Below are 25,046 nucleotides of genomic sequence, written 5' to 3' on the forward strand. Positions count from 1 at the left end.
TTTTCCATTTATAGAACTACATGTAATGGTCAGGTCAAGGGTTTTTTTTTTTTTTTTAAAGTAAATCATTATTTAATCAACAAAAACATCTAGTTCCTATAAAGAAACGCGCAGTCCATGTGACATCACATGGTGCATTGATTTGCGTTGGAAATTGTGATTTTATGTATGTTTGTAGGTAAAAGTTGGAAAGCCAGTTGGGCTTTTTGGTTGTTTAGGTACTGACAATACAAGGTGATCATATAAGCAACTAAAACTCCATTCTGTTTATTCAGACCATTAAAAAAGGACATGTTTGCAAGTAGAGGTACACAGTGTTATGCATGTTGTTGGTTTAATACGGTACATTCCATCAGAACTTCTAGGAATTGGTTAATAATTGAAACTTTCACTATCCTATACGTGTGGGAGGCATATCAGGGTTCTGGCCTTTGGGGGCTCATTTTCGTGTTTCCTTTTATAAACCTGGGAAAACCAGACTTCCGAGTTTAAGAAGAACACACCAGAAACGTACTCATCATCGTCTCATGTGTCTTTTTGTTGCCATTTGGTTAAATCTGCGTAAAGGTGCATCAACTCCACTTAGTGGGCTGGTTGGTTTAACGGGAGATTAAGCATGAATCATACATGTTTTTGAGGCAGTAGATTTTCTGGATGAGATCATAATTCTTACATGCTGAAGAAGATGTGATGAAGGCCTGCAGGCAGAATTGACAGGGATTAATCACTCCTACTTCAGACGAGACTAAAACGCGTTCTGCTGCTTCTGAACATTTCCCAGTTAGATGCATCTTACGTGATGTGCATTTAAAACCTGTACAATTCTAAATTTCAATTCTTAAATGAGTGAGTATTCAGCATTGGAATGATTAAAGTTGTTTTAATGACGCACATTTCATTTTTCTTGGTTTTCCTCTTCATTTGCATCCTTTCAGTAGATTCTCTGTATCTGCAGTGGAATGTTTTAAAAACCTCTCGGGATGTTATTGACTTAAATATTAACAATAATCATTTCCAGTCTTTTGTTTTTTACTCTTCAGGGCACTTTAAAAAACCACATCCATACTCCATTAACCTATTGCTTTTTTATTATTATTTGTTTACATTTGTTACCCCATTTTTTCCCCTGCAGAAAAACTAGTCCTGCCTCCATGCCCTGCAGGGTTGGACAGAAAGCCACAACCTGAGCACAGAGAGGCAGGAGAGCTTGCAGAGGTAGATGTTTACACCTCAGAGCAGAGGAATGTCAGGACCCTGTGTTTAAGTCAGAGACTGATAATGAGTGTGGTCAGTTTTTTTTTTTTTGTTGAGGTCTGTCATTAACCTGAACTAGTCGGAGAGGGAGAGGGAGAGGGAGATCTGCAGGTTTGCTCGCCTGGCGGTGGCTTGGAGGAGGAGGAGGAGGAGTGGCGGTGGAGGGAAGAGAGGAGGGTGGGAAAGGCGCTGCAGGAGGAGAGGAAAGGAGGGAAAAGAAGAGAGGTGATGCAGAGGCAATGGCAAGAGCAATAAGAGGGTAAAAGCAGGGAGGATGTGCTGTGAGGCATGCTGACCTCTGGGACTGACATTTATTGTGCTCTTTGTTCGGTTTTACTTTCATTTTAATCTTTTTTTCACTTGAAGCTGTTTTGCACATGTTGGTGGGGTCAAAAGGTTGGGAAACAATGACGCGGGATTGGAAATATTTTTGAGCCGTACATGTGAGCAAAAATATTTCAGCCGTAAAATGTAACAAATTTAAATGAAAAATGTAAGACCAGCTCAGTCAACTGGTAAGAACCACAACGATGTCGGGACCGAGGGGCAACGTCTAAAACCCTCGTACGCAGATCATTTGTCTGTGTCACCCATAACGTACACACACACACACACACACACACACACACACACACACACACACACACACACAGGGATCTGCCACGCTGACACAAACCTGCAGCGACTGACCTAGATCCGCGCTCAACGCTCCGCCTTGACGGGAGTCATTCTCATTGTCCAAAAAAACTCCAGGAGGTGTCAATTCGGGCCCCGACAGAAGAGACGGCAGCGGCGGAGATTGAAAATGTCTGCTGGGAATGATATCACTGAACCACCTAATCACTTACATCACCGCAGCTGCATGCTCAGCAGTGTATGCCTCTGCCTGTGTGAGTGCCTGTGCACACGTGTCTGTTTCCAATCTGTTTCCCTGTGTCTCCTCGTGTGTGTGTGTGTGTGTGTGTGTGTGTGTCTGTGCGCCAAAGAGAAGAGTTACGACTCTACTGCGTAGTGCGTGTGTTTGAAAATCTGATGATTAAAATAAAGAAAAATGGAAGAACTTGCTTACTACAGTTCGGACTCGTACGTGTGCCGCATTTCTCTTTCATCTGGCTGGTCATGCCAGAGAAAAAACATCACAAACGATCCCATAGAAATGATTCTATAACTATCCTGGATGGATACGCTATCACTCTCGGAGAAATAATATGTCAGTGGAAAGCAGCAGCAGACTGTTATAGCAGTCATTGAAAGCATCCTGTCGGGATTACTGTGGTGGCATTTCTAAATACTGGCCCACTTTTCCCAGTGTTTGCTCTGGCTGGGACTGTCTGCAAGATCCTGCAAGCAGTTTAAAGCAGAGCAGCTCCCAAGGTCGATGAGTTGGAGACAGACTCAACAGTTCAAACCGTCATCTTCTCTTTTTTTGGGGGGTGACTCAAACATGAAGATGTACAGAATTGAATGTTTTCGGTACAGACACATGCCATAAAATCAAACTGACAACCTTTCGACAGTCCTTCTGAGGGTTAACCTGGGGGTATACCGACACACAAATCTTTTTACATTATCCAAAATTATATATGATATAAAATCTGGTTTCTTTGGGGAATGCGCAATCGAATTCTGATTCGAACCAAAAAAAGCAAACTCTGGTCTGCCTAAAAACCCTGGTCTCGGTTCGGTTGAGGTGAACTGTGGTGTGGCTCAAATGCATATGTGACCGCTCCGAAAGCGGGAAGCGAACCACAGCACACAGCATTCTGGGTAAATACAACCAACACAAACACGAGAGTTTAGTGCTAGCAGGAAAAATGGCTCGTGGATTTTTGCCAAAAGCAAAAGATAAATACTACAATCCTAAAGTCTGAGGCTAAGTCATCTGCGTTTGTCTAGAAGAAACATGCGCTCATGTCTTCTTCGGATGTTTGCGTATAGTTTCTTTCGGTGGTTCTTGGTGCAGCGCCGCCACAGGCGGGGAGGGGAAACAATTTTTGTTTTTAAATGCTTTGGATCATTTTACACAGTGCAGTGTGAAAGCAAACCACACCAGCTGGAAATTTAACAAATGTTGCAACTTTGAACCTTGACCAAACCAAGTCTCCTGCACCATCCGGTATGAAAACAGCCTTAGAAATAAAAATAAAGGTGAGGAGTGCATTTGAATGCAACTCCTTTTACACTGATGCCCACGAATACAATCCAGTGTTGCCTGTCTTCTTTCAGATGACACACGCATGTAATTGCCCACATATGTGTATTTTAGTCTTGCTGTAAATTCAGCTTGTGCAGTCAAAGTCTGACCCCACTCTCTAGATTGTTGAAAGCTGGTGGAGACGGACATCCAAAAGACTGGTCGCTTTAATTGCAGTGAAACTTTGTTCTGCAAAGTGCCGACTCAGACGGGGCTGAATTCAAAGGCACATGACACTTTTCAGATGTTTATGTCCAAAAGAGAAAAAAAAAGAGTTGTATGTTGTGAGAAAATGCGAAATTCAAATGAAATGCGCTTTAAATTTTCTTTTTGCCTGCAGCGTGTCAACATTTGAAATAATTGCGAGTTTTTTGGAACAATTTTCTGCTACTTCAGTGATTTATTTTTTTATTTTTTGGTGCTTTACAACTTTACCCTTTGTTGAAGTAACAAAAGGATCTGCTTGAGAGAGAGAGAGAGAGAGCTAGCATGGCAGCGCAAATGGCTTGTTTACATCTGTTTCTGCTCTGACACTGCTCTCCACACGGTTTGACCAAAAAAAGGGTTTCTGGCTGGCTTCCCCCCCTCCCCTTCCACCGCTTCCACTCAACTTTGCTCAGAGTACAGACCTCTACGTTTGTCCCGGAGAGAGGGAGAGATGCTGGTAGTTGGACCTTGACATGTCCGGCCTGGGCACAGCGGTCGCCTGGTGAAACCTCTGCAGGCATGACTTCTGTAATTTGCCCGCTGGGTCTGCATTTATGAGCACGCTAATTGTAGGGGAGCGACATGGTGCACTTATAGCTGCTGGACTTTGAACGTCTGCTCCCTTACTGACGCAGTCTGGCTGTGCGTTGATTTTTTAAATTTTTTTTCTCTCAAGCTAGGACGTCCTCACCTATTTTCCTTCACATCTTTTTGACAGCTGCACCTTTCGACATCTTCACCCTACTTAAAGATCACACAGTAGGGCTTTTATTATTTTGCGAATGAAGATGCAAACCGGTCAACAAGCCAAGTCAGGATTTGGTAAAAAAAAATAAAATAACTTGAATGCACCGGTTTTTCCGCTTTTGGCTCCCTGCCCATTCATTGTCGCACATTCTTTCCTCTTTTCTCTGTAGAGGCAAGCTGACGACTCCAGCCTCTAGCTGTGATGGAACTGTCATGCAGAAAGGCACTATTGTGCAGCGCAGGATCCTGTTTCGCTCCTTCCTTGTAATTAAGAAGGGATTGCATGGACTGGGAGTTGCGGGTGGGTGGCTGGGGAGGGGCCAGGGGGATTGGGTTAGTAGGTAATTGGGCTAAAAAGCAGAGCTCTGACCTGCTTTGTGGTGGGCAGGCAGGCCTGGGAACTCCAGCTCCCCCCACTCACAGCGCCTCCCTGCTGAGGTTTTGTTCAGTGTGTGTGGGCATGTAGAGAAAAGATGGAGGAAAAGAAAGAGAGGGGGTTGCAGGCCGCGGCAATCTGTTTCTGTGCAACCAGCATGTATGCGTGTGCATGTTTTATTTCAGCTACACGTGTCTCTGACACAGAGAGGTAGAGGAAGCTTTCATTTAAGTCGTGTCACTTCTGACTCATTATGAGGGGTTGCTTTTTGCTCACGCTTCCTCCGTGAATCATGGGAAATGCGGTCAGCAACAAACTCCTTTAGATGTTTAATCGCTTTTTTTTTTTTTCATCATCTTGTGGTGTAAATGAAAACAGGAGCTGGACTGAACACAGAAATACCGACTCGGAACTAGCTGTGCTTTGTGTTCAGAACTAAATTAGTGCTTTGCAGCTATTCTTCATGGGCTGGTCTAACAAAAACTTTTTATTTATTTATTTTTCTTCTCCCCCCTTTTCATTCCAGCCCGAGTCCAAAGGCGGAGGCCTGAATCCTCGCCATGGCTGACGTGCTGGAGAGCAGCGGATCCGGAGCCGGAGCCGTAGGAGCGGCCAGTGTGGACTGGCAGAAACGCTGCGTCGCTCTGGAGATGCAACTGCTGAGGTTCCGCCTGCAGGCAGGGAAAATCCGAGAGCTGCTGGCAGAAAAGGTGAGACGATGAGAAAAGGCAGCACACGAAATTGGATCAGTCTCTTCCAAAACACAACTCAGCAGGGAGCCATCATTTTTGGAATCGGAACAGAAATATGGGTATGTGGCCCTAGCTACGGATTCAAGTCAGAGATGAAACAATGAGACTTTATGACTAAAAACATCTGAGATTTAACGGCCAACATCCAATCACTGATTTTGTATAATGGTTGATGCTGTTTGTTCTTTAGTAACTATAAATAACTTTGCCTCTTCTTTCTACACAAGTTAATGTATCTGAACAATAACATATTACAAGAAGATAAAACTATATTTTTCTCACATACAGGCTGGAGAGGTGCATCACTGAAAATCCAAAGCTACAAAATCCTCTAGATTAAGAACCAGATTAATCTGTGCAATGAAACTCAAAAACAAAGAAAAGATCAGATTTCATTTTCTCCTTATTAAAGGACATTAGCACAACTTTTGTAATTTTGTTTTATGTCACAAAATCCTTTTTGATCCATTCAAGCTCTCTACGTCCAATTGTATTTACTGCGGTTATAAAATCACTTTTCTATTGTGAACCATAAGTTTTATAAGGCAACGTGAAAGAGAGAACATTTTCTGTGACGCCGCAGATCAACGGATGGCGAAAACAAAGACTGAATGATGTTTTAACATCTGAAATTAGCATTTAGCATGGTTAGCATAGTTAGCACAGCTAGCATGGTTGATTTTACATGAGGTGTGGCCAATGTGGCCTCAAAGTTAGCACAGTGTTTTTAAGAAAACTTTGGCACAATATAACCAATACTAGTAATTAATTAATTCAAAAGATCCAGTTGAAAATAATGAAAAATGAATGAATTCAGCTGTTGGCTCTAATTAGCAAAATATAGGGATTTAAATTACCTGTGTAAAATGATGAAATACATATTGTGACAAGATTAAAATAAAGGATGCCTCTTTATATATATATAACAATTTGTGTGCTTTGGATGTGTGTGAATAATTTCACAGCCTAGTAAAGGTCAGCTTCATTCACAAGTTTCAACCCTACATGTGAAACAAAGTACATCTTCCTGAATCAGTCAGACTGAAATTATTAAATAATTACTGAGGTACTTTAAACTTGCAAAGCGTAAAATGAGCTGACTTTCCAATAGAAACTTGAACACAGAGTAATTGGAAACTAATAAAACATATATATTGTTTAGTGTCCACCAGTTTTCCTCACGTTCAAAGAAATTCCCAGTGCAGAATTTCTGCATAATGTGTGAATACTTTTCATGCATCTGCTTCTCATCGGCGGATTTTTGTTGTGGAAAAGCTCTGTTTATAGTCTGCGATGACTAGAGGGCGGTACGATGGTGTATTTACATATTTACGTGCATGAGGAAACAATTAGAGCACATGGATGGGTTTGAACTCCAGGTGCTGATGACTGTTTATTTGTGAGCGTAAATACACGAGATTACCCATCGCTTTTGGTAAACACTTGGTCCAGTCATGGTGTGTCATCAAGAGTAGGTTAAACTTTCAGCTAAAAGGAATGTTCAAGCTCATTTCGTTCTGGTAATTCCTCACCCTCTTCAGCTGGTGGAAACAGCAGCCGACCAAATGCTTGTAAAATTTTGTCGATTAAAACTGATTCGCTGACCTTTTTGGAAAGCAATCATCAGGATATAAATTGGTGCCCCTTAAAAGACGCAAAGGATGAGTCACGCCTCAACTTTTCCACCGTTTTGACTTTGGAGAAGTATTTGTGTCGTCCAACTCAACGGCTTCAGATTGCTTTTGTCGTAGTGGTTTCACCCTCTGTGTCGTCGTCGAACTCCGTGGCAGAGCAGAGTGTCACATTCGGTCTGCCGGCAGGATGTTTGGAGTCCAAACACAACCGTGTGGTCGATAAGTGGAAGACAGCTCCATGCTGTGTCCTTCCACTTCCCCTGTGAGATCTCATGCTGTACAGAAGCCCATTTGAAAAGTGAAAACGGTGGAGTATGAAACATCGCTGAAATATTCAGGGAGGAGTACACTCATGGTTCGAAAGGGGTTTTTCCCCTAACCTGGCAACCTCCGTCTGCTGATTATCATTGCAAATTGTCCCCCCACCCCGATTGGGGAAATGTGGAGAAGGTTACATCTTAGTTCTGTGCAGATGAAGTTGATTGGGAGCGGAACTGTGGCGAGACCAGGATGGGGTCTCATTTTACAATGAGTAATGAAAACGGATTATTAAAAAAAAAAAAAAAAGAAAAGATGAAATACAACATTGATGAGTCCAAATGAATGTTTCCATAACAATTAAAAACCCAATTCCCAAATATGACGTAATATTCCTAAAGAAAGAGGCTTCGGCAGTAAAACTCTGTCAGTGGCATTTATCGAAGCCACCCCTCCCACCCCCCTTTTTTCTTTTTTCTCCATGCTTTGACGTTTGTTTTCCCAGCCAGGACAGCTTCTTATTTTGCTGAATTATAATTAAGAGCAATTTGGCCTAAAACACCACCTTCTTCTTTACTCACAAAACACCACAGGCAAAAGTGTCAGGTTCTAATTTAGTGTTTTTGCAGCTCTCTGATTTAGATTTAAATGTTTGTAAATGAAAATGACGCTCTCTTGCTCGGCGTCAAGGCACTCCGTTTTATATGTGGTCATTTCAGACAGTCACAAACGTACTGCTCTTCATGCCTTAGTTCTCTTCCTGATTATTCCACAGTTTATTTGTTTTGTTTTTTTTACGTGATGATACCTAATTTTTAGGAGTTTCTGTTGCTCCTTACTGCAATAACTTACATGCGTAATGAAGCACAATCACATGGAAGGTTTACAGTGAAGTCCCGCATCGCTGTGTGTGTGGATTAGTGTGGAACGGGGGACTACTATGCTGTCATCTCACTGCTGTTTGGAAATACCGCTTCATGCTCCTCATCTCGCCGCTCGCCAAGTTAGGAGTGTTTTATGCATTGACCCACTTAGGAATGGAAAAACATGAGTAAAAAGAAAAAGTTGATGCAGTTTGCCTTTGACATAGGATTTATCTGCAGCAGCGGACAGTGAGTCAGACGAAATAAGGAAGAGAGGAAGAAGCCCCGTTTGACTCGTGGATTTTAACAAGTCCTAATTAGAAAGGTCTGTACAGGAAATAATTATTTTTTTTGGATGAAAATACCAAAATGTGACGGTTTCTGAAGGCTTTTGATGTTCCAGTGACGGCATTTTAAAAGAACTCGCTATTACAAAAAATTGCTACCTTTTGAGTTTTCTTCCCTCAATAACAACTTCACAAAGAAGAGGGTTGTTACAATACATATATATGGTTGTATCTGCAGAGGAAGCAGACGGGTCAAAAATGATGCAGGGTACTCTATGGTTGTTTACCAGTGAGAGAAACTAATTTACAAGCAAACGCTTGCAAAGAGTAAGGAACCAAAGAGAGCAGTGGACATTGTAGAAGCAGCCACTGTTTACTATACAAGATGTTCTGCTCTAATATTTCTGCTACAAGTCCCAAATGCGTAGCTGGAAACGATTTGAAAGACTTTCTCCGAAGTCTCGTCTCAGATGCAGCGCAGCAGTAGCGAGTCTAACCTGCGCCAGCTGACCATTTGAATTCAATTCAATTTAGGACAAATTACATTAATCACTTAGCCTCACATGGTTTGATCTTCACAGTGTTGCTTGACAATTAGTGTCGGTCAGGAATGGATTGTGCCGAAAAGTCACAAGGTTTACTGCAGTGTGTAAGAACACTTATTTATCTTGTCCTTTTTTTATATACTTGTTCAAAAAAATAATAATCTAAACTGTTGTCTTTGTAGGCGTTTCGTAGGATGTCTAAATGTTTTAGGAAGTGGTCGGATCCCTTAGATGTACATATGGCTCTGGATTCATTCCTAGCTGAAAGCTTAAACAGCTGTGGCATCTTTGTATATTTATATCTTCTAACTTGGTAAAACCTTCAGAGGAATTGTGAACCATCACCATTTTTACACAAGCAGTGATGGCTCTTACATTTAGATCTTAAAATTCAAATGAATAATAATAAAACAAAAAATACATTAATCTGTTGTCAAAGTAGCTTCTAATGTGAATGAAAGAAATTCAATTCCTGGTCTGAGGCCATTTACAAGCCTTCTCTCTCCGCTATATTTACTGTATAATAAAGTTTCAAAGTTCGCCAAAAATGTTGTGAACGAGCTTGTTTGTGCGCAACAGTGACCACCGTTTACAACCCTCTTGTGTCCTGCAACATAAAGACCACATGTAACTTTCCCATATGTTGGTTCAGTTACATGTCCTCTGTCATGTTGTTCTCTGGTTTCGTCACGTATGGCTGAATTACCACAGAATTAGACGATGTCGTATTATAGAAGTGGAGACGGAAAAGGCCAGTGTAACGAGGTTGTATGTGGAGATTAGTTACGCCCCAAGGCAAAAAATAAACGCATGCTTTTTACTAATTTTGAGAGATAAAGTACATTTTAGGGTAGTTAATTAACTGTAATGTGTCTTTAAGATGTTTGAATTGCCGAATCTTGCATGAAATTCTTCTCACTGGTTAGCCCAACGTCCGTTATCCAGCGTCTAGCAGGATGTTGCCTCCATTTTTATTTCTTGTTCTTTTCTCATATGAAGTATGGAACCTTAGAGGGGCCTTAAATTCACCTCTTGTATTTGCTTTTTATGAAGATCTGTAGCTTTCAAATGCGAGTTGCGTTCAGTTTGCTTCTCTCTGTCGACGAAGCCTTTTGCCCCTGCTGACCTTAGCCAGAGGAGTCATCCCACCAATAACCGACGGTCGGTCTTCACCCCCGATCCTCTGGCTGTTTGTCAGACTTTAATCTGGCTGAAGAGAAGTGTTTACATGCTGGCCTTTATGGAGACAATGAGGAGTAAACAGGATGGATGGAGAAAACACAGCGTCTAAGGGGAGTTCACACGTTTCTCTCAACCAGAAAGAATCCATTAACGTGTCTGTTCTCCTTTAAACTGGGTCATTGAAAGAAAAAGGACGTCCAGGCTTTCAAGGGAGTGCGCGACGAGGTGCTTGCAGATGTGTGAACTGTCGTGATGACAGTGCGCGCGCAACCACACTGCTGTTACCTACATTTATAGTGGGAGAGATGATGTTCTCCACATAAAAACTGGCGATGAAGAGGGTTTTTATCTCAAGCTTGCATTGTTATGCGTTATTGAGCGAATGCTGAGACTCGTGTCTGGTTTTAATGCAGTGCTGCCCGAGGTCCCAGAGATGAGTCAGTGGGTTTCTGGCCTGTTGCCATTTCAACTAATTAGCTAAGTTGCTAAATGTTCCACCAGGTGTTTTTTAGATTGCAGAACGTTTCCAGCTATTAGTCTTTTTTTTTTTGTCAACATTATAGCCTGCATCCATTTTTTAAACATGAGGTCAGCTTACGTTCTTATGCTAGTTCCTGTTTTGGTGTTGTAAGTCATTTTCTTATTGAAGAAGCTATACTTGGCGTTTCACCGCACTTAGTACCGACTTCTTCCCTCCGACAGAAACGGTTGATGTGTTGAAATATATTTTAACATTTTTCTCTCTATTTCAGATGCAGGAGCTGGAGCACAGGGTGTCAGAAGCCGACCAGAGGGCTGAGAAAGCTGAAAAACAGGTAACGACTAAAATATTATTTATTTTGATCATAGAAATCAAATGAATACGAGTATTACCGGTTTATGACACGACACTGTCCATAAACACGACGTAACACCTTTTAATTGAATTTTGCTTTAAAAGTGCCATTATTTATTGAATAATGCAAAGTTTACACTTTTAATGGACTTTTCATGCAACTTTTTTGGCACCTTTGCATTAACAGTGGCATATTTACTGAATGAAACTTCAGGACAACAGTTGTAATTATTTATAATTTATTTATTATTTATTAAAGAAATTCAACATTGTCAGTTTGTTTCAGCGCATCAATGTAATTAATCTATGAAGTAGTTTAGAGTTGCTGAGAACAAAGTACAAAACCAGTTGAGAAAATATGTTTTTTGTTTTGTTTTTTTTTGCCTCTTCCTCATTTCAAATTCTATAATGGTCCATACAGTTTTCACAAGTTTATGTATTAAGAACCTGCCTTAATACACATTACTTTTTTTATAGGTCTGTCTTCTGATGAAACGCAGCCAAACAGAGGGATGTTTTTTTTATTGGAAACAAGTAGAGTCACAAAGCTAATACTGACTGTAGCTAACTACTTTTCCTCTGGAAAAGAGACATGGTTAAAAACACATTTGGGAAATGTATTTTTGAGTACACAAAGGTCAAGACACTTCTAAACACAGAAGTGATTTGAATTAGAAAGAAATGTTATATCAGCAACAACTGTGTCAGTGGCATTGTCCAGGAAAAAAGACACGAACAAACCCAAACACACTGAGCCAGCCATATTTTATTTGGGAAAGAAAAGCAAAGAGTACGTCAACTTGTGGGTAACAGTAGCTCCTTCAGTGGCTTTATGCAGGAAAGAGACGCAGCTAAACACAGAAGGGCTGAGCTGGGTATATGTTAAAACAAATCAAAGCGAGTACCCATAAAGTGCTGAAATACACATAATGAATCCAGTGTAAAACTTGTGGGCGACCTCACATTTGAACCTAATTATGAACTATCCTAGCTTGCCTTACCACAACTAATAAAGCGTTTGTAATTCTTTTTTTCTTTGTACGTTTCCTCTGCTCTCATGCTGTCTGCTTTAATCGTGAATTTTCCATCATTTCTGCCTGCTCCAGGTGTTCTCTGTAGGTAGTAATTTAAGGACACCATGTCTTTTCAACCCCAAAAACTACCTCAGGGCTTTAAAAGGCTTTTCTGAGCAGACCTGGCAAATGGCATGCTCTTTTTTTTATTTTTTTTATCTTTGCCTCGTTAGCAGTCGGCGAAAACTAAAAAGGATCGCATTGATTCGAGCTGACATTGTTTAAATGCACATTTAATTCTGCATTTCAGATCCAGGTCCTGGAAGAGAAGCTGAAGTCTGCAAACGTGCAAACCGGCGACTCGGAGAACTCGCTTTACAAAAAGTATCAGGACCTGACCAATCAGCTCCAGGAGAAGGATGCTGTAATCAAGAGATTAGAGGTCCAGCTGGAACAACAGGTACGGGGCCAAAGCTTCAGATAAAGACGGGAAACGTCTATTTATATGCCTGAAGTGTAAGTCGAAGCCCGCAAATCCTATTTTCTGCATTACAGATGTTAGTCAGAGCCCAGGAGGCAAAAATTATCGAAGAGAAGGCTGCCAAGATTAAAGACTGGGTCACGTTTAAGCTCAGAGAGGTAAGATCGGGCATGTTCAGATGAATCCGCTAAACAGAGACGGCTTGTTAAGTACACAGTAGCCAGCGAACACGGATAGAACCGAGTACTTTGCCTTACCTTTTATGGTGCAAACCCCGTTTACTTGTGCTCTTCTGCAGATGGAGCTGGAGAACCAGCAGCTGAAACTCGCAAATGTGAAGCAGACGGAGCAGATTGTGCTGCTGCAGGACAAGCTGCAGTGTGAGTTCTCACAAAACAAGCTGGAATGCTTTGTCGCGTGAAAATTAAGTCTCTCTTCATTCTCCAATTAGCATCACTGTGTCTATTGGAAAAGACATCTTGGATCGCAATTATGAATCACATGTTTTGTGTGCCGATTATAAACTTGCATCAGGAAAATGGGTCAGGAAATGTGTACATTTTTATTCTAGAATCATGGAAGCGCTGCTGCAGAATTCACCCGCCTTTGTCTTGTTAAAAAAAAAGCGTAGAAGCGTCCCCGAATAAGACATCATGAATCATCCTGCTGGATAAACTTTACTTTGATAACAAGTTAAATGTTTTTCCTGTTATTCATCATGAATGATGCTCACACATCTTTTTTTTTTTTTTTTTTGCTGATTCTTCAGTTCTAAAATATCTGAATTGATTTGCACTCCCCTTCTTATCATCGTCAAATAAAGATTGTTACATCTCAGCCTCCCTATGGGCACAAATTTGGGTCAAAAATGTTCTACATTAAAAAAAAAAAAACAAGCTTTGTAACCATTATAATAAAATGAAATGTGTATGTTATTTGAAACATTTTAGCACTTTCTTATCAGTTTGTGCAGAAATAAAACAGAAGTCCGCCTCTGATCCGCTTGAGTTGCAAGTGCAAATTTCTGGCACAGTCGTTACGCCTCAAACTGATTACGGCTATTTTGTTGCATTTTAAAGTCCTCAGGAATAAAGGGTTCTATCCTGGGTTTTGGTGTCCTTGCTCACTTTCCTGGCTGCATGTTGCACATTTCTGTTGAGTAAATTCAAGACAGGAAACAATGAGGGCACAATCATCTAAAAAGCAAAGTATTCAGACTATTTCACTGCAGGTAGGTTTCTGTAGCAAGTGAGATTTACACACACGAAACCAGCAGGGATCCATTTCTACAGTACGTACATCCTGTGGCATTAGGCTGCAGAAACCAATAGAAAACTAAGTTTCATAATCCGTATCTGGTCTGTCTCTGGTCTCTGGACTCTAAATGCAGCATAGCAATCTCTGTTTTTGATTGGGCGGGTTGACTGGTCACTGTCCAGTCAGTTTGAGGCGTACACGTTGAGTCAGCGTTTAGACTGCATCGCCTTCGACAAGCTTGTTTGTGCTTTTCATCTGTAATCAGGCTGCACAAAACTGCACCACCAACATGAATATGTTGTTGAGCCATCCAAACCTTTCATTCACATGTACTTGATTTCACTACACCATATGTTTTTGGGACAAATTAGATTTAAATATATAAATAAAATTAATAATAAAAAAGCATCACCTACAACACAAAGTATTTCTCTTATTCAGTGGAATAATCTGCTTCATCCCCTCGGTGGGCTTCTTTCCGGTGAGCATGTCCTGTAGCAGCGCTCAAACCGTCCAGCCGATAACGGCTCATACCTGACCAAACACCGTGGTGCGCTACTGGAGCCGCTTCTAAGCCTGTGCTTGAACACTTGGTGTTTACACCGCTGCAAAACATGCTTCTTATGATGAATGGCTGTGTGGACGGTCTGCTGAACTGTGCAATCTCTACCGCTTAGCAAGCCTGTAGTTAGAGACAGCAGAGCAGCAATCTCTTCATCTCTGCACCCCGGCCGTCCCTTAATCCTCCTCTTGTCTGTGTTTACGCTGACGGGACGTCCATTATGCTCTTAGACTGATGTTGACTGGTGGTCTTAGCCGGAGTGGGGTGTCAGAGTCGTTTGAATACCCTTTGCTTTTTGTTTGCTTTGCAGCTCTCTTGGAGAAGCCTGCGTCCTGTGGATCCCCTGCCACCTCCCCCGTGTTGGATGCCCACCTGGTGCCCAGCAGCCCGCTGTTTCCTCCCAGCTGCCCCGGCACGCCGCCCGCCCAGGATGACAGCTGGAGACAGACTGGTCTGCGTGGGGGAGCCTCTAACATCAAGAGCCTGCCAACAGGTGGACTGCCTTTAATTTGGATTATTTTCCAACATTCTACCATATTATATCCACAGACATTATTTGATTCTATTGGGGCTTTTATGATAGACTAACACAAGTTGCTATTCAAGTGTCTGCTTAAGGAAGTCAACAGTGAACATGCAGCAACATGAAGACCAAACAACACACACTGAATACTGATCCACACCACACTTCTATTTTTTTTGTTGTTGTTGAAATATTAGAAAAATTGTTGGTTTTCTTCCGCTCCCCAACAGCGCACCGCTTTTAGTGCTGAAACAATTAATCGGATTAATCGTGATGAATCAGTTACTGTATAATAATCATCGGTTAACCCTTAACTGGATTATACAGACAAAAAAAAAGCCATTTGCTGACAAAACAAAACAACACAGAGCAGTAATTATGTCAAACTTGTACAAAAAAATACTTATTTTGCACTGAAGTTAAAAAAAAAAAAACTTAGTCTGTAAATATATTAACTTGGTTCGAATTCAGTAAGGAAAATCTCATTTTAAGCACCTGATATCAGTTAATCAAAACGTAATCGGCAACAGATCAGCCCTACACTGTGTCAATGTTAAACTGATTAGAAAGACCTGAGTTTTTCACATGTTGGTGTTAGAAGTATTTTTTTTTAGCTTCAGGTTCATCCTTTGCTCCAGCGATCAGGCGTTCGCTAAAGCAATGCTGTCATTGCATTTTATGCAATTAAATGTTTATGTTCTTGTTTTAAAAAATAATTTAAATATTCATATAGTGTGTATAAAAAATGTGTGTGTATAAAAAAAGCCAAAGTAGTTAAATGAAAAATGGGCTAATTTTTTATTTGATTGAATGTCAGAATAATCAATAAAGTAATCACTTACTAAAATAATTGTTAGCTGCAGCCCTAAACTCTTTATGTTGGTTTGTCACATAAAATTCTACTAAATACACTGAAATTTAAGCAGTATTACTAATGGTAATTTCAAAGGTACTTTACAATTTGCCTTTTTTTATGTGTATTTTCTTTGCACTTTTAAAGTTTCTGCCTTACGTTTTGACCGACAACTGCCCGTTTTGTCTGCTGCAGATGTGAAAAGGACTCCAGAATTGGTCAGCAAAGGACTCTGTCTCGGAGACTTGACGGCCTACGACGGTCAGAGCTGGATCAGGGACGGCCCCAGCAGCTCTGTCACCGGACCAGAGCTCCCAGTGGGCCCTGAGAGCAAACCGGGGGGCCCCGACAGGGACAACTCCTCCGATGAGCTCAGCAGCAAGTTCCGCTCTCAGTGCCTCCACTCGTCCTCGTCCTCTTCATCTTCGTCCTCTGCGTACGAGATGGCGCACAGACCAAGCTCTCCTGGGTTGACCATGACCGTAGCCCCCAGAAGCCCCCTCTTTTCCCGATCGCCCTCTACCAACAATCCCTTTCCCATCTGTCCCCAGCTCCCCGGTCATCAGTCAGGCACCAGCATGACACTCCCCAAAGTACGAACTCCGCTCACCCCCAGGGACAGCATCCAGCTGGTGAAGAAGCATTACAGCCAGCCGCAGCCCAGCCTGGACCGACTGCACCACCTCAACATCAACATAGATATCATGACGTCGTCCTCCGCCTCGTCAACCCTGAAGAGCAGCGGCACTGCCGCTTCGCCGTTCTCTCAGCTCGTGGAGGAAACGGACATCGACGACGGGCTCCTGGATGGCATGGACGAAGCGATGGAGGGGACGGAGCCGGAGGAGCCGTGTCAGGACGGCGTCTCCTTCGTGGGACTAGCAGAGGAGCTGGAGCAGCTCGATCCGGAGGCGGTCAAGCCGCCGACTCCTCCTCTGCATCGCTTCCCCTCATGGGTACGAAACGACCTGCAGCTGTTTCAGTTGTTGAATAGGGAGGATAGAGAAGGTTGTGAATTAGAGTTGGACTCTGGATCAAAATGTTAAGGCTGAAAATTATTCCCATTTTGTTCTCCTGGATCATAATCAGGTTGTGTCTTAGCGTATTGTCACACTTGATAGTTGCAGTTGGAAATAAAACGTGAATGGCAAGCGGACCGGAGACCGCTCCGCAACAAGGAAGTGCAGGGTATTCTGGGTAAATACAACTAAAACAAACACTAGAGGGAGAAATGGTTCGATATCCTTTACCAAACACAAATGAGAAATCCTGCAACTGCTAAAATCTTTTTTTTTTTTTTTTTTTTTTATATGAAGAAAGAAGTTGCACCTTTTTCCTCTGAGGTTTTTGCGTAATTTCCTTCAGTGGTTCTTGGTGCAGCACCCCCCACAGGCTACAGGAGGGGACCAGGTTGCTCAACTGGTTTGGATCGTTTGACACATTGCCGTGTGAAAATGAACCGCACCAGCTGAAAAAGTTACAAATGTTGCAATAATGATCCCCAATTGATTCCGCCGGATCACGAGGTGTGAAAGCACCCTGAGCTTTTAAATTGAAATCAAGTACATTGCTGAAAGCCAGCAGGAAGAGCCAGATAAAAAAAAATTTCTCACTCGATCATAAAACTGTCTTCAATTGGATAAGAACAGAGTCAATAATCCTCATAGAAGAGAAGCTACTCCTTTTAAAGGTTTCTAAAGAGTGGTAACAGCGAAATTTGTGTTTACGTCGTTCCCTGCAGGAGAGTCGGATCTATGCTGTGGCAAAGTCGGGAATGAGAGTCTCGGAGGCCGGGGCTTTGGCCAGGGGTCTTGGACGAGGTGAGAGTCGCCGTCTCATTCATCACTCGTTCTATAATAGTAATGAAACCCCGTAGTTCCTGTCCGTTTTGAGCCGCGGCGGGTCTACCTGTGGGAAGTGAAGAAACTTGTCATTTAACTGACGCTTAAGCTGCTGAGACGGGGAGAGTGGCTTATTGGGGGATCCATCATTGCTGCTTTTGATGTCACTTCCTCTGGCCTGAGGCTCCATACACCTGTGCAGGTGTCTGATTCACCTCAACAAGGCTTTCCAAACCTTCACCTCCCCTATGCTTTTTTTTTTCCTCCAACAGCCTTGAACTAAAAAAGAGAGGCTGGGGAAGAGAAGAGGATGGAAAGGCTGCTCTTTAATCAGCAGCAGGAAAACGTCACGGTCTGGTTGTAATAACGGCCGTGACTTCAGTCCTGATGTCTCTGTTCTTGTCGAGATGCAAACACTGAGGTTTGAAATGCTGGCTTGAAGGGCATATATTATCAGTTTTACAATTTTTTTTTCTTTTTTTCATTTGTGTCCAGACTTGTAGCTCTTCATAGATATTTTCTTCTTTACACGTTTGAAGTCAAAAAACTTTCTTTTTTAAAGTGTAGTAATAAGAAATCTATCCATTTCTCAATGGCCACTCAAGAAGGACATGTCTCCAGATTAAAGGCGAGTTCATCTCATCAGGTGACAATTTTAATGACAATTTCTGCAAGACATCATAAGAAAAAGTGTCACAAATAGCCTGACGTATTGCACCAATGGTGCTTTCAAAGACCTACTGAAAGCTGAAGTTGCAACTCCCACCCTTTTGTTTCCTCTTTGTGGCATTATCATGCAATGACGAATGTTCTTAAGTGTCATACCTGATTCATCCACTAGATGGCAACTAAATGAACTGAAACGGTGGAAAACAGTAGAATAGTAACACAACGGTTAGTTTTCACGCTATGCTACACTTGCTGCGGTTGGGAATGAGGCCCGAATACTAATATACAACCTGTCATTCATTTGGCTCAGGCACTGAGAGAAAACAAAAACAAATGCAGCTGCAGCCAGTTAGGGCGGGTAAACAGATAAAGGCTTTTGCTTCTTTGTTGCATCTCAAGAATCCCAGATGCAACCATCCATTTGTCTGCTCGTTATGGAAAGTGTCCGTCTGACACTCTGCAGCTCATTCTGTGGGATCCCAAGGGAATCCTAAAGGAATGACATAATCTCTGAATCTCCTCATTTGACTTCTTTGGATCCGGAGGAGGTGGTTCTGTGTTCTGAGCTCCCCTCTAATGCGCCGTGTCCTCAGAGGCTTCATGCTGATCCCTACCTGCAGTGCAATTCTTCAGATCTCTGATAAAACTCTGTGACGTTTCAGGCTCTACCCTGCCCCAGTATCCCGCATCAGGGCCTTTTACTCAGCTGATCTACAAGAACATCAACGTTCCAGTCTACACCACACTGAAGGGGGTGAGTACGGAGCTATACACGCGTCTCACTGTAGACAAAGTACTCGCCATTTCCAGCATCCATCTTTGTTCAAACATAGACGTTGTTCGCACGAGAAAGACTTTTGAATTTAGACATGCGTTTCCTAGAAAGCCACCCAGATCAGCAGTGTGCCTCTCCCAGACGACGACTCCGGCTCGGAGGACGACAGCAGCTCGCTGGCCAGTCTGCGAACCTCCATCTTGAGCCCAGAGAGGAAGGGCAGCGTCCCCGGGAGCCCACGTGCCGTAAAGAGAGGTGAGGAGAAAGTGGAGAGTTTGGGCAAGCCCTTCGCGTTCACTTGGTGCATTTCTAGATTGTCTCTGTTGTCCAACAGGTGTGTCCATGTCCTCCATCAGCTCAGAGAGTGACTACGCAATCCCGCCGGATGCGTACTCCCTGGACAGCGACTACTCCGAACCCGAGCACAAAGTCCAGCGCACTTCCTCCTACTCCTGTGAGAGTACCGGGCCCGTAAGTCCATGGTCGCCGCACTATACTTTACGGCCTCGATTTGATTTTGTAGCAGCGAGGAGAGTACAGTCTGATCCGATAGCTTAGCTGAAATATATTTTCACTTCCGCAGGAGACGATGGAGAAGTCGGGGTACCTGCTGAAAATGGGCAGTCAGGTGAAAGCCTGGAAGCGTCGCTGGTTCGTCCTCAGAAACGGGGAGATCCTCTATTACAAGTCTCCAGTGAGTTCCTTCCCACTCACCCGTTTGCTTCCTTCTACACCTGAAAACACTGCTGGGATATTTGTACGATTTTTCTATCATTCTGAGGATGGTGACAATAAAATCTAAACCTGTATATGGTTTTTGAACTTTAGCTAAAACCGCATGTGGTGCGTTTCGCCTTGACTTGGTGTAGAATACGATAACAGCTGCAAATCACGGGTGGTGTGTTAATAGTTTTATGTCCTAACGCCACTTTAAACTTCTCTACACACTCAGACATTTGTTTGCTAACATTTTATTTTGATGTATCGGAGTAAAGGGGGACTGAATTAACACTTTTCCAAGCTTTTAATTGCAAAAAAAATTCATTATTGCATCATATCACAATTATGCCTCACACTTATGCATAAGTATCCCCATCTGCTGTGGGGATATTTTGAACACAAACCTTTGGGTCTACTTATTTACCGTGTGTTTCTGTATTCTTTTCTTTTCTCTTGTGTTTTTCTTTTTCTTTAGAGTGATGTAATCAGAAAACCTCAGGGTCAGATTGAGCTGAACTCGTCCTGCTGCATACTACGTGGAGAGGGAGCACAGACTTTTCAAGTAAGTGGAAACACATTTTACCTTAAATGCTTTGTGCACAGACTCCAATTCCACTGAGTGTTTAACAGCAGAAAGTCTTATCTGGAAAGATCCAGAGTTAGAGAACTAAAAAGGAGAAAACCCCCCCACTCCCAAAAAAAACAGAAAAATTTGAGGAAAGAGTCTGGAACAGGAGTGGAGTTTTACTGCTGCATACCAGAGAAACGCATAGAGGAATGGAATCAGGTAAAAAGTCACAGACTAGAATGTTTTCAGAAGCTGATTCTCATCTCCCCTGATGTGAAACGTGTTTCCCATTTGGATTCTCACTTTTTTTTTTTCATTTCTCTCTGTATCCCTCCGTTTCCCGCCATCAGCTGATCACAGAGAAGAAGACCTTCTGTTTGACGGCTGACTCGCCCAACATCCTGGAGGAATGGATCAGAGTTCTGCAGAACATCCTGAAAGTCCGATCCAGCAGCCCCGTTACCGTGGATACGAGGGCAAAGCCCACCGTGAGAGGCTGGCTCACAAAGGTGATTCATCAAATAAATAAATAAATAAACTACAGTAACAGGTTGAGTTGAGCAATGAAAATGGCAGATAGGCCTGTCGCAATAAATCAGATAATTGCACGATAAATTAAAATGAGGTTAATATTTTTTATTCTGATGATTAATATTTTTTTAAAGGAAATTTTGCTTACAAAAGTATCATGATCCATTTTATTTATGGTTTTATTTTGGATATTTAAAATATCTTCCATTTATAGGGTGAAATTAAAGTTTATTGCATCATTATGCCACCATTATCATTGCACTACTGGAAAATGGTTTTGAAAAACAGTAATATTATCATTGGACGACTTTGGCGTCCAGAAAAATTTGATTTCACGACAAACCTAACGTATGACGTAGCCTTAGACGGGGATGTTTTCCTCACTGAGACGGCCCCGCCTTCAGACAAACGCTTCACGTTCAGACACGGCCGCCGGATCAGAATCTGCAGGAATGTTGCCCTCCACGCCTCCCGCCATTAAAACAGGCACTTGTGCATGACGGGTCTGTGGCAGATGAACGACGGCCTCAAGCCGAGACGATGGAGCTCACATCATCTCTCTGCAGCGTGGCTTTGATCTGCGTCTCGTGACACGACGGCGGTTCAGGGGGCGTAGCCACCTCTGGCGAGGGCAGTTAACCACGACGACCCCGCTTCTGACGGAGGCACGGCTGACTTCGTCCGGACAGAAGCCCTCGTCAGACGGGGATGTGTAATTATCGTCTCCAGCTGCACGGCCTGTTTATGTGGAGGAGCGGAGGAGAAGATGAGAGCTGACGGCAGGCAGTCGTCACCTGGAATGTAAAGGGGTTTGCTTGTCTGATGACAAAACTTCCAGAACATCTGCAGCTTGGCTGTAGAAATCCCCTAAATATATGTCAGGGTCTTTAAAAAAAACAAAATCACACATGCAACGCCTTGAAAAGTTTTCACATTCATGCACTCCTCTGAATATTTGCTTTGCATTTGTATTCAGCCCCCTTGAGTCAGAACTTTGTTGATCTTGACTGCGAGATAAAAGAATCTAAATCTCTTTCTGCATTTACAAGAAGTTTGAGGCTCATCATGACGAAGCGATAAAGCCTTGATTAAGCTGATGTGTATTTTTTGTGAATTTGAAATATGTCTGTCATAGTCTTTACAGTTGAATAGCTAATTTTGAGTTTATGTGAATCGAGGGGGGGGGGGGGGTATTGAAAGTTTATACTTCTTTCTGCTCCTTTACGTTTATGGTTTCTTTTAGCTGTTGTATAAACTATTCAGGTTTATTGAGTGAATTAAATAAAAAATGAAATGAAAATTAGCTTTTTTTCCCCCCCTTGCGATCCATTTTGGTCACACATTCCCATTTAACTTTGCAAAAATAAAAAGGGAAATCTCGCCCATTTTAGCTCACGCAAAAGAAAAGCATCCCCCCAGCATGATGCTGCCCTTTTTTTCCCCCAATAATACTGAAATACTGAATTAAAACACATTAAAGTCTCTGGTTTTAATGTGGCAAATTTTAAAGGGTTCAAACGATTTAATCCCCACTGCTAGAATCTATAAAAGAATAAGTTATTTTGCAAACAGCCATACCGTTAAAGCTTTTTTCTAAAAACCTACGTGTGCCGTTTGTTTTCTCACAAAGGTCAAACACGGACACTCGAAGCTGGTCTGGTGTTCGTTGGTGGGGAAAGTCTTCTGCTACTTTCGCAACCAGGAGGACAAGGTTTGAGATGTTCAGATATCTCTTAATTGTACTTGATTTTGTTCAAATAAATTAACCTGTAAGGCAAAAACATTTTACTGCCTCTTACGTTTCGCTCACTTGTGCTAATTTGTCGTGCGGCAGTTTCCTCTGGGCCAGCTGCAGATGAGGGAGGCGTCCGTGCAGGAAGTCGATCGCTCCTGCGACTCAGACGAGGACTACGAGGCCGGCGACCGCGGCTTCCTCTCCTCGCACTGCACCTTGGTGGTCCAACCCAAAGACCAGAGCCCGACTTATCTGCTCATTGGCACCAAGCAGGAGAAGGTAGAAGAGCAAAAACGTTTTATTATTATTATTTTTTTTTTCCCCCTCTTTCTCTTGATGTCGACAAGTGCGCTTCATTTTGCGGCAGGATACATGGCTGTATCACCTGAATGTAGCCGCCGGCAGCAGCGCGACCCTGAAGGTCGGCACGGAGTACGAGCAACTCATTGGTAAACTTATGGATGTGGAGGGAGACCCAGGTGAGAAACTGAAGCCGACTCTTTCAGTGTTTGCCTCTGTTTTGAGTTTTTATGTTTGGGAGGCGAAAGAAAACATGAAAGCAAGGAGGTAACAAAATATGTTGTCAAATCTTTTTTCAATTGAACAAGATGAGCTTTTTCTTATTATATTTTAATGATTAAAACCTTTAAATTTAGATATCAACCACTGTGCAAGACACTAGGAAACATTGTCAATTTATTTTTTATTTTATTTATTTGAAAATAGTTCTGTTTTAACCTGGTGTTGCATGCTCTCCTTGACCCTTGACCCTGCACTTGTACAGATACAGTTGATGAATCTACTGAAGGTGATGTGTAAGTCCAAGGACACTCGATGTGTTGTTGCGGTTCATGTCTTGCGTTGGCTCCGGTTCCCACTGCAGACTGTGTTTGTCAAAACAGAGCAGCCTGCGATTTCTTTTGTCCAGCTGTTTTCTAATTCGCTGCAGCTCTGAAACTCCCGTCTCTGCTTCGTCTGGCTCACGCCTAAACACCCGCTCCTCTTCCCAGAGTCTGTGCTGTGGAAGAGCGAGGCCTTGAGCTTCTGTAAGGAGGGTCTGCGCTCGCCTCTCACCACTTTGCCGTCTGAAGCCCTGCAGACCGAAGCCCTCAAACTCTTCAAGGTCTGTCTCCAAACTCCTCATCAACTTTTTTATTTTTATTTTTTGTTTCTTATTTGTCTGCCACCACCCACTAACAAAAGAAAAGAGAAAACCTCTTTGCAATTCTGCCCCCATCGCTTTCGTTTTGTCCCGACCTGGATGTGCGCCGCTTCCAAAATAGATCGTTTGCTCGCGTCCGAGGGGCCCGTGCTCATCGAGAGCGTGCGAGGGAGATAATGGCCTTGATTATCTGCTCTGTTTGAGGCCAACTGTTCCTGTGGTTTGGCTGCCACTCTTCTGCTTTGAGAAGAGTCGTGCTGCTCTTGGAGAGCGGCACCACTGCATGTGGAAGGGGATGGGGGACGCAAAACGAGATCAAAGCAAAATTCTGTGATGTTCTAGAGGGCTGTCTGTCCCTTTTTCTCCCTCTTCAACCCTCTGAAACCTTCCTCCCCCTCGCTCCCCGAGCTGTCAGTGAAACCCCCCCCAACCCCCTCCTAGTTGCTCAGTTGAAGCCAGAGATGATGGGCTCTATCTATGAGCAGTCAGCCCTGAAAACTGTCCCAAATGCCAAACAATGAGTCAAAACTGGAACAAGTGAGGCTCTTTTCAACTCGGGCCATTGAAGTTTAAATGAATCCGATGAGACCGATGAGAAATATGACATGGAGTCTTTGTTTTGCCTCAGACAAGAGGAGTCCGTTATTAAAGTTCCCTGTGTGTGTGCTGCGTCCGAGCGTCTGATTTTCAGTGGTGTGCAAACACATCAGAGGAGCATCATTTCTGTTTTATTTTGCTGTTGCCATGAAGACTTATTGGGGATTTTTTTTTAATGGTAAATCAACACACCGACTTTTTGTCGTTTCTATTTGCATTTTAACATATTTCACTGAGATCCAGCGTTACTGCCCTCCTAAGATCTTTTCCTCTCTTTCCCTCATTTAAAAGTTTCTAAATAAGCCACTGACATTGTTTTCATTTTGTTTACAAGTAAAAGTCTTGTTCACTCTAACACTAAGCCAGTCAAAGTAAAAAATGAATCGGTTAATTGCATGATAAGTTACAATGTATATAATTGATTTTTTTTTTTCAAAGGCAATTTTGTATCCAGACATCATAATACATTCTACTTATGATTTTGTTTTTGCACGTTTTTTAATTCCATCTTATTTATTGTTTTTGGTTGTTGTGTTTTATGTTAGATATTTAAATATCCCCCAGTACCAGTGTCAAGCGGCATTTACAGAAAGTTAATTTGTCTTTGCATTAATACGCCACTATC

At 42.5% G+C, this 25,046-nt stretch overlaps 1 protein-coding gene across 1 annotated transcript in view; it reads left to right on the plus strand.

Moving 5' to 3' along the window:
- Positions 1 to 25,046, plus strand: part of plekhh1 (pleckstrin homology domain containing, family H (with MyTH4 domain) member 1) — a 34,029-nt gene that overhangs the window by 847 nt on the left and 8,136 nt on the right. Inside the window, exons 2-19 of the mRNA XM_008399145.2 lie at positions 5,305 to 5,488; positions 11,052 to 11,114; positions 12,458 to 12,607; positions 12,703 to 12,786; positions 12,927 to 13,008; positions 14,758 to 14,940; positions 16,019 to 16,779; positions 17,565 to 17,643; positions 18,996 to 19,087; positions 19,216 to 19,363; positions 19,443 to 19,579; positions 19,692 to 19,802; positions 20,304 to 20,390; positions 20,747 to 20,905; positions 22,558 to 22,638; positions 22,762 to 22,941; positions 23,030 to 23,141; positions 23,673 to 23,785. Coding sequence (XP_008397367.1) covers positions 5,339 to 5,488; positions 11,052 to 11,114; positions 12,458 to 12,607; positions 12,703 to 12,786; positions 12,927 to 13,008; positions 14,758 to 14,940; positions 16,019 to 16,779; positions 17,565 to 17,643; positions 18,996 to 19,087; positions 19,216 to 19,363; positions 19,443 to 19,579; positions 19,692 to 19,802; positions 20,304 to 20,390; positions 20,747 to 20,905; positions 22,558 to 22,638; positions 22,762 to 22,941; positions 23,030 to 23,141; positions 23,673 to 23,785 — 2,772 coding nt within the window. The 5' untranslated portion in view covers positions 5,305 to 5,338. The remainder of the gene's footprint in view (positions 1 to 5,304; positions 5,489 to 11,051; positions 11,115 to 12,457; positions 12,608 to 12,702; positions 12,787 to 12,926; positions 13,009 to 14,757; positions 14,941 to 16,018; positions 16,780 to 17,564; positions 17,644 to 18,995; positions 19,088 to 19,215; positions 19,364 to 19,442; positions 19,580 to 19,691; positions 19,803 to 20,303; positions 20,391 to 20,746; positions 20,906 to 22,557; positions 22,639 to 22,761; positions 22,942 to 23,029; positions 23,142 to 23,672; positions 23,786 to 25,046) is intronic.

Source organism: Poecilia reticulata, linkage group LG22 (assembly GCF_000633615.1).
Source record: "Poecilia reticulata strain Guanapo linkage group LG22, Guppy_female_1.0+MT, whole genome shotgun sequence".
Classification (NCBI taxonomy): Eukaryota; Metazoa; Chordata; class Actinopteri; order Cyprinodontiformes; family Poeciliidae; genus Poecilia; species Poecilia reticulata.